The following is a 9,419-nucleotide window of genomic DNA, read 5'->3' as shown; positions in this document are numbered from 1 at the left end:
TGGTTACCCATTTCTAAGGCTTCCTGCCCCATCACCAATTATCTGTCCTTGAGAAGTAGATTTGTCAAATCTGGACAGGTGGGACGATCTTAAATCTAACCGGTATCCCCAGGTGCCCACAGTGCTACGCTTTTGGCAGGCACTCTGAGTGAGTGGTTTAAGGAATAACACTCCAAACATTCACATTGCACCAGATGGCCCCTTCGAGGAAACCTTTGCAAACATCCCTGTCCCCTCCCCCCACCCATCATTCCAATACTTCATTTTCTCAGGGTCCCTTCGTTCATTCCACAGATATTTCCAGAAGGCTGATTATAGAGACACAGTGCCAAATCAGACTCTGAGATATATCTAGTCTGGTAGGTGAGTTAAGACAAATTCTGGAAAACACTGTAAGGTTGCACTGTCCAATAACACAGACACTAGCTACATACAGCTATTTAAATTTTAATTAAAATTAAATAAAATTTAACATTCATTTCCTTAATCTCACTACCCACATTTCAAGTGCTCAGTAGCCACATGTGGCTAGGGGCTGCTGCTGGACAGCGCAGCCACAGAATATTTCCATGACCGTGTCCTAGGGGAGAGCCAGGCAGGGAGGCACAGTGAGCGGTAAAGCCTGTGAGCTCTGGATTCCTACAAGCCCTGGGTGCAGATCCTATCTCTGTTATTCTACAGCTGTAAAATCTGGGCAAGTAACTTGACCTCTCTTTGAGCCTCAGCCATAGAGGTGGGGAATTATAGACCCTCCCTCATTAGGGCTTTGGGGAAGATTCAAGGAAATAACAAACCTGAGTGGCTTTGCTCAAAGACCGGGTAAGCACTCAAAAATCAGGAGCTCTTATAATTATGTATGAGTATGAGAACGGCTTCAGTTTCTAACAGCTTTTAAAATCTTGGGGATTCCTAACTCCCTTGGGAGCTATCTGTCCACTCCCTGTCCAGGCTGGAGTATGTCTACAATCAGAGCTGGTTCGTCTGTATCCCCCGCTGTCTTAAAGCACAGAACTGCTCAATCAACCTTTCATGAATGAAGAAATGAATGAATGGGGCCAACCCGGCCAGGATTTGACTGGGTCTTTTGTAAGAATGAGAAGGAGGGTCCTGGAAGTCATTATTACTAAGTTTCAAATACAACCGGCCTGGTTTTTTTTTTTCCCAACAAGAAATAGTACCTCTCTTGGAGAAGCACCTTAATCCTCCCTCCCCTCTCTCACCTACTGCCCACGCCTCTGGGACAATTAGCCAGCACTGGGAGCTCAAGGGTCTTGGCCCTTCCCCCTTTGGCCCAAAATAACCTCCTCCCCCACTTTGAGCAAATGCCTGGAATTCTTTCAACAGGAGGACAAAGCCTTTCATCTGCCAATTACTGATAAAGGGAAAATGCAAATATCTCTGGGGAAGGTGATCCATCAAGGGCCCAACATTTACTGAGTGACCACTTAGGACCAGGCGGTAGGGTAGGCATTCTGGGGGAGTCCGAGGGAACAAGCCCCCCCGGTTGGCCCATTCTTCTCTTTGGTCTGTAGTTTCCTCATGGTTTGTAAAGGGAAGGGATTAAATTAGGTGATGACTCAACCCCTTCCCACTCTGACAGGCCAGGAACTCCCCATTGGGGTGATATATGGACTTAACTGTTTTTGCACTGAGGTGCTTGCCAGCGGATCTTTTCCTGACACCTGCCTTTGGGGACCCCTCTGAGGCCACATGGAGAGAGAAGGGTCCCTGGGAGGAAAGGAGAATTAGAATCAAGCAGTCTATTTTGGTTTTGCCTTATTGCACTTTACTTCCTTTTCATGACCCTCCAGCCCAGACGCCCTCCTTTGAACATGTTCATTTCATTATGTGGGAACAAGGAGGGTGGTCAGTATCCAAAAAGGCTGTGAGGGCAGAACCAGGCTCCAGTTTGAGCCCTGGTAACTACACTTAACAAGCTTGTGGCCTTGGGTGAGTGGCTTTGCCTTTCTGAGACTCAAGTTTCTTCATTTGTAACATGAGGAATAACAAGACTATTATCTTTTGAGGGGTCTTCTGTGAGAGAGAAGCAAATAAGATGGTCCCTGGTTCTTGACAGAGACCCCTTCTCATTACCACTAAGCTAACCTGGGCTATTTCAGTTTGGAAATAAATTTTGGTATTTGCCATCTAGTGGACTGGGATTAAAACAAACTTCAAAGAACAGTTTTTAGGGGTGGGTGGAAAAGAATATAGAATAAAGACAGGACAGGAAACTTTAAGGTGAGTGAGGGGGAAGCTGTCTCTTAGGGTGACCAATACAGAGCTGATGGTTCAGTTCATATCCGATCTCTGATGGGGAAGCCACTTCCTCTCCACACATCTGAGTGTTGACTAGGGAGGATATTGGCTTGGCGCACAGGAATCACCCTGACTGATCATGACTGTGAGCCTCAGTTTCTCTATCTGCAAAATGACCTGCTCCAACTATCCTACAGGCTTAATGGCAGTAATAAAAATATATATATATATTTTTTTTTTGGCAAAGTCTGCTATGAGCATCCATGTTCTTTATTGGAGCTGCGCCCTGTTGTCAATTCCTCCTGATTGTTACCCCAAAGAGCAGGCCCAGTTGGACTGGAGGAATGTTTAGGGCCAGCTTTGCCCATAATCCAAGTCGACCTGACTGTTGTTCATAATGGAATTACAGGAAGGCACCTTTAGGATTCCACTTCTGGGGGCGGTCACAGCCAACCAGGTATACTGAGGGAAAGCAAGAGAGAGCCAGGACCTCTGCCAGGAATTCCTACAGGATTCATCAAGGGGCGCCCAAAGTTCCCGCACCCCATCCCAGAGCGCCTTGCACCTTTCCACCTAGTTTTCTCCTATAAACGGCCAATAAGGGCTTACCCTTCGCCTGCTTGCCCGCTGCGTTAGGAGGCGCCAGATCCGATTCTCTCCGTATTTCACTCCTGAGCATCTATTTCCTTCTCTTGGCGAGCGCAGAGACCTTTAAAAACTGTCCAACTTCTGTTCCAGGGCTCGTCGCCTAGTAAAGGACTCCACAGACGCGGGCAGGATGAATGAATGAAAGGCAACGTCTTCCGGTCAGCTCGGGTCTGAAAAGGCTCTGGTCTGGCTGTATTTCCTGTACCTGCGTGTGTGTGGGTCCATATCTTTGAGTCCGGGAGTTTAAAAGTTATGCAGTCCGTACAGGTATGGAGCTGCGCTAATTTCTTCCTGAGCCCCCAAATGCCTCCTCCATATGGCAGGTCCTCATATGGGGGTCTGGAGAGGATCGTCCCCCCACCCCAAGCAAGACATGCAGCAGGAAAGAAAAAAACAATTATATATACAAAGCGCTTTGAATTTGGGTCGGCCACGTAGGTAATGGGGTGGGGTGGATGAAGGAAGAGGAAGAGGGGTGGCCCGTGGGGGCCGTGGGCAATGGGGGCAGGGATTGAGGTGGGGGGTCTTTTTTGGGGGTGCCAGGCCTCGGGGGCTTTCTAGCCAGCAAGCTCGGCTTGCATTTCCGCGCCTCCCGCTGAGACCAGCCGTGCAAATCTGCACCTCCCTCCCCACCCCCTCCTCCTTCCCTCCCTCCCTGCCCCGCCATCTCCGGGATGCGCCCGCCGCCTGCAACTCAGCCCTCCAAAAGTCAGCTCTGCACACAACTCCCGGGCGGCGGCGGCGCCTGCGTGCAAGGCGCACTCGTGACCCAACAACAAAACAGCGATGCCAGGGCGCTAACGGCGCCCGGTGCCTCCCGGGCGCCCTCCCCGCCCCACACCTCCTCGGGCAGCCGCCCCCGCCCCCCCCATCCCGGGCCGAGTGCCCCCTCCACTAGCCCGGCCGCGGGCTCAGAGCGCGATCGGCAACAATGTTTACGTTCCGGGGATTATGACGTCGACGCCTCCCCCCCCACAACTGCTGAAAATGGTTTCCTAGGACTTTGCAAACGGATCTGCTTAAGTGTTGGTGCAAAACTTTGTAGATCTCGGCTGTGGCTTGCTTTATTTATTTATTTTTTGGTTTGTTTTCTTTGGTCTTCCCTCCTTCCCCCCTCCGCCAAAATGCAGGGGGCAGGAGTGTTGACAATTAATTGGTGAACTCTCCTAAAAAAATGGAGGCAGAGAAAGACTCTGGAAGAAGATTGGTGTGTAGCTTTTTTTTTTTTTTCCAAATCTGTATCTGGTAATGATAGATCTATTTTTTTTTGTTGTTGTTGTTTCTTGCTGCCTTTTCTTTCCTTTTCTGTATTTTGCAAGAGGACCGGAAAAAATATAATAAATTGCATGCAAAAGGAAGCAAGCAGCTTACTCCTCCAGTCCCTTGTGAGGCGCAGAGTCTCAGACACTTAAGTGGGGAGGTGGTAGCGGGGAAAGGCGTGGAGAGAGGCTGAGCGGGCTCGGGGTTCGCCCGGAATCTGGGGGGCTGCAGGGCCCGGCGCTGGGCGGTTGAGGGAGGAGGCAGGGGATGCGGGGAGTGGTGGGGGAGTCTCCTTAGGAAGTGAGTGTGCGCGCGCGCTTGTGGGGAGATGAGGCAGCTGCTGGTGCGTTTTGGGGTCTCCGATGGGAGCTTTGTGGCGGGCCGTCTGCCTCTCCCCCTCCCAAGCCCCGACCTCCCCCTCCACCTCTTCTTCTAGCACTGGAGGGCGGTCGGCGGGGGCGGCTGGGGTCTCAGCCCTTCCATTTCAGCTTTCCAGCTTCCCGAGTAGCTCGGGGGCGGCTCCAGCCTTAGAAATGCCGCCGGCCCCCGGTTCCGGCTTCCCGGCTCTGCCGCGGCGGCCGCCCGGGCTGCTATTAGCGCCGAGCCGGGCGCTGCGGTGGCTCCTCCCGGGGCCTACAAATGCCCCGCCAGCCCGTGCGCGGAGCCCCCTTCGCGGGTTACATAACCAGGCTCCTGGCCGAGTGGGCAAAACTCAACACCTATCGGGGGTGGGGGGCAAGGGAGAGCCCCAGATGTCCTTTCCACGGCCTCCAAAGATGCAGGAGGGGAGTGTCCTGTGTGGGGCACAGCCGGACCCCGGGGGTGCGGGCCCCTCTCGTTATCCTGGTTTTCAGCATCTTTGGCATTTGCGCAAAGTTGCTCGGGTCGCAGTGGTGGGGTGCGGGGGGGGGGGCGCGCAACTCCTGCACCTGCTTGAGCTGGGCCTAGGGTAAGAGGCGACCCCCCAGTTCCCCCAGTAATGCCTCGGGCTCTCTGGTTTGGGTCCCCGCAGCGTCCGATTGACCGCCAGAGATACGACGAGAACGAGGACTTGTCGGACGTGGAGGAGATCGTCAGCGTCCGCGGCTTCAGCCTGGAGGAGAAGCTGCGCAGTCAGCTGTACCAGGGGGACTTCGTGCACGCCATGGAGGGCAAAGGTGAGGCGCCCCCTCCTCGGGCCGCCCTCCGAGCCGCGGCCCGAGTGCACGTGGGGAGGGAGCTGCCGGTGGCTGGGTTCGTATTTCGCGCCCGCGTCCCCCATTCCAGGGGATCCGGTGACGAAACAAGGCCGAGCACTGGGGGGGTGGGGTGGGGTGGCGAAGGAGGAGGGCAGGCGGGAACGGGGGCCGGGCGTGGGCCTAGACCCGGCCCGCGCCCACAGCCGGCCCCAAGGTGGGCAGAGCCAGGGGACCGGCGGTCCGAGGGACCTGGGGACTGACGGGTGGACGGAGGGAGGGCGGGTGCGCGGCATTCTACCCCTCCCAGAGCTAGCCCAGCTCCTTGTGCTGAATGAGGTGCGGCAGCCTGACTGGGAGAGGGGCTGGGGTACCCCTGGGGCATTGGGATGAGGACCCCACTAGGCCTGAAGCTTCCCAAACCCTGTCCCATTTCGGGCCCTGCCAGTTAGGAGCTGGTGCTGGGGATGCTGGGGTCACCGAATGATGCTTCCTCAGCTCCCGGGGTCTACGGAACCCTGCAACCTTTTGGTCTCGGCCAGATTTGAGCAGGGGCCGGATGAGTTCAGAGCTGTTGGTTGGAGCCCCCACTTGCGCCTGAGGCCTCTGGCCCTTCAGTCTTGACAGTTTGAAGTCGGGACTGGGGGTAAGAGAGTTTTACTCCCTCAGGCTTCAGGCTGAGATCCCTGACCCCTATAGTTTGAAGTGAAAATGTGGGGTACCCCTCTGGGGAACAAAGTTTCTTCTCAGCCTGAGACCTTGAGAGCTCTGTCCCTGGTAGGCCCTGCCAGTTTAGAGAAGTTGGGGAAGCCTCTGGGGTTTTGGGGTGTCTCCCCAGCCTGAGACCTTCAGGGCCTGAGTTTCTCCCTGACCCTAGTATTAGGAAGGTGTCTGGTGGTGTCTTGCCAACGCTGGGGTGATGCTCTGGCTTGGGTATGAGACCTCCAGAGGCCCCGTGTGACCTGTGGTTCTGCCTGTGGAGTTGGGGTTTTGGAGATGCCCCTGCCTATCTAGGTATTTCCCTGGGCTCTCTGGGGTTTCTAAGTTGTTTTTTTCCCCTCTTAGATATTCAAGTTTCTGTTACAATACACCGTTTTCATTTTTTGACCGCCCCCCCCCCGTCCCCCTTGGAAAACCTTCCATCCCTCAGTGAGCTGATGACCGGGGCAGTGCCTTCCCCTTCAGGCTCTGGTTGAGTGGCTGGGGCTGTAGGTTAGCCCCCAGAAGAGACAGCCCTGGCTTTGCATTTGTGAAGTTTCTCTTTTGTGCCCACTGCTTCCGGGGGTGCTGGGCTTCAGTGGTAGGGGGTAGTTGTTGGGGGGAGGGAAGAAGACATTTCTTTCAGCCTGCCAGGTCTTTGCACCCTGAGGGTAGACCGTCTGGGGGGCTAGTCTCAACTACAATTAAATTTCCTTAGCATAAATGGGATTTTAATTCCTTTTGTTTCTTTCCCATTTTACTGAGTTTGGTGGATCCTATGAGAAAACAACATGCAAACTCTTCCTAGTCATTTGTGAGGAATTCTCAGCCCAAGATCTGAGTGTTTTCTCAAGCTCATTTGAGGAAGTTGAAGCTGAGGAGAGTGGGGGTGGGGGGCGGGCTTTGGGTGTGGGTGTGTAGGGGGTAGATTCCAGCTAGGGAGAGCCCTTAAATCTTCTGTCCAGGCTCTTTTCAAAGGAGAGGGCCCTAGCGATTTGGTAGTTAATTCAGATCTGGCCCCAAAACTTCGAGGGAGGAGCTGAGAAACAGAAGGAGCCCTTAGCCTGGATTCAAAATAGAAGCTTCTTAAACTTCTCTGCCTTTAAATCCTTAGGAATCCCCATTCACTGTGAGCCCCTGGGGATCTGAGCTGCTAAGGTCAGGGCTTTCCCCAGCTCTGGTTTTGTTCTCTTCCTCTGCTCTGAGCAGAGTTGCCTTGGCCTCCTCCCCCACCAAGCTGCCCTGGTGAACTGTTTGCCTGGGGCAGGGGCTCCCGAGGCCTGTGGTCTCTCCTATCTCTCCTCCAACTGGCCAGGGAGGGCATGTGGCTTTGTGGCCTTGTGGATTGCTTTGGTTCACCTCAGGATTTGGGGATGTGATGGTTTATCTCAGCCTCCTTCGACTCCATATTTAGGGGTAAGGTTGGGTCAGATCCGCTGGTTTTGGAACTCGAGGAACGTAAAAACGAAGGCCTCCTTCATTCTCCAGGGCTTTTGATAAGGGATTTGGGGGTCTACACTAGACAAAGCCCAGACGCAGCACTACCTTGTGAATTGGCTTTGGGCCTCACTGTGCCCTCTTCAAACTGCCTTCACCTGGGGGGAGCGTCCTGGTGGAAACAAGGATGGCAGTAGCTGGAGCAGAATTACACTATTAAGACAACAAAGCTGTGCCCAGTTCTCTAGTAATTTTGGCACCAAATACACAGTTTCCAGGGAAACCAGCTTCCCCCCCCCTCCCCTTCACTATGCAGGATATTACAATAAGATCTTCCCCGATGCTCAGCTACAATGAGAACCCTCCTCCCAGCCTCCTCTCTGGGGCTTCAGATCCTCCCAGGTGGTATTCTTCAATTTTGCACTGCCTTTACTTTCTGAGCTCAGCTTGGGGTGCATTTCTGTGTCCCTCTTTCTCAGCGATGGCTGGGGCCTTTTCTGTGCGGGGCTCTTTCATGAGTCTCCCTCCCCACCCTCCCTGGCCTTGGGCTGTTCATTGACAAGTTCTGACCCATGGGGCATGCAGGGAATGACTGAGTAGGCAGAGGAGCTGAGAGTTGGCATGGGCTTTGCCTGCTCCATTTCCTTGCCATTTGACAGGGATCTCTTGCCCTAGAACTGGAGCCTGCATCTGCTATAACCGTGTTCTTTCCTCTGACCGATTGATTGTGGCTCATCTGCTCCTTCATGACTTAACCAACCTGTTTTAATTCCAATATCCAAACAGATTTCAACTATGAATACGTGCAGAGAGAAGCTCTCAGGGTTCCCCTGATATTTCGAGAAAAGGATGGACTGGGGATTAAGTAAGTTGCCTAAACAAATTACTTCTTCCCATGTCTCTCTCCCTAATGTAGTTGGTGGTTTGGAATAGATTTCTTCTGCCCTTTTCCCACCTCTCATCACAGAGAAGGATCTTTCTTCGTTATCTGGGGAGACTATCTCTTTGTTCAAGGCCTGACAAAGGGGAAAAACTCTCCAAAGATTGGTCTTTTTCAGAGAATTTGGGCAGAGAGGACAGAGGGTACTTAAACAGTGTTGACTTCTTTCCCTGACCCACCCCAGTTATGTGCAGGGACTTCTTAAGGAGAATTGTGCCTCCCTCCCAAGTTAGGAAACTGAGGCAGGGCCTGAGCTCTGAAGGGATTGGCCAGTCTCTAAGCCCAGAGGCAGGGCACCTAGAGACGTATTTTTCTACTCAGACTCCCACTATGTGGGAAATTGGTTCTTTTCTGTGGAGGGCATGTACCCTAGGATGCTAGGCTCCAAGTCTCCTCTTTCTCTGCCTGCCCCAGCACCTGCCTCCCCCACTGTGTCTTGTTTGGTTTACATTGTCTTAGAGATCTGTCAGAGCTCCAGGTGGGGTGGGGGAGAGATCCAGGAGGAAGGCTGGAAGAACAGGTTTCCGCCCCTTGGGCAGGGGTGGAGAGGAGGCTGCTGGTATCATCCCAGCTTGCCTCCTCTCCAGCCTCTACTACCAGGCTTGCTCAAGAGTCCCGGTCCTAGGGTAGAAATCAAACCTTTGACATCACTGTTAATTAATAGCGAAGGTCACCTCAGTCATTAGAGCCGGGGTTACCAAATCCCTGGAATTGGAATGATGTGTGTCTTTTTTTTCCCTTTGAACTTAAAGGATCCCTGCAACTCCTTTTATGGAGGGTATTTGCTAGAGGAAGAGACACAGAGAGAGCTGCCCACCTTAAAAGAGAGTGGGTGTTTGAATGCCCAGCTCTGGGACTTACCCTTGACACCACGGTCCAGTCTTCCCCTGAAAAGTGGGGTGGACGGTGGATGTCCCATCTTTTCTACGGCAGTGCTGAGTTCATATTGGGGAGAGTGAGGGAATTGGTTTGCCTACTGGGGTGAGGAAAGGGCTCAGTGG

General features: G+C 53.2%; 1 protein-coding gene across 8 annotated transcripts in view; it reads left to right on the top strand.

The window, feature by feature from the left end:
* Positions 1 to 3,070: 3,070 nt before the first annotated feature.
* KDM2B (lysine demethylase 2B) overlaps positions 3,071 to 9,419 on the top strand; it is a 117,593-nt gene continuing 111,244 nt past the window's right edge. For 2 of the 8 annotated variants that reach the window (XM_081802289.1, XM_081802288.1), the window contains exons 1-3: positions 3,567 to 3,932; positions 5,180 to 5,324; positions 8,265 to 8,343. In XM_081802289.1, coding sequence (XP_081658415.1) covers positions 3,582 to 3,932; positions 5,180 to 5,324; positions 8,265 to 8,343 — 575 coding nt within the window. In that variant the 5' untranslated portion in view covers positions 3,567 to 3,581. Of the gene's footprint in view, positions 3,175 to 3,566; positions 4,115 to 4,485; positions 4,511 to 4,685; positions 4,869 to 5,179; positions 5,325 to 8,264; positions 8,344 to 9,419 lie in introns of those variants that run through there. The other 6 variants (XM_081802295.1, XM_081802294.1, XM_081802293.1 and 3 more) reach the window with 5 other exon arrangements.

This window comes from Leptonychotes weddellii, chromosome 13 (genome assembly GCF_054177405.1).
Source record: "Leptonychotes weddellii isolate Sample4059 chromosome 13, ASM5417740v2, whole genome shotgun sequence".
NCBI classification, from domain to species: Eukaryota; Metazoa; Chordata; class Mammalia; order Carnivora; family Phocidae; genus Leptonychotes; species Leptonychotes weddellii.
The sequence above is the reverse complement of the archived record's forward strand: the minus strand, read 5'-3'. Positions and strand labels throughout refer to the sequence as shown.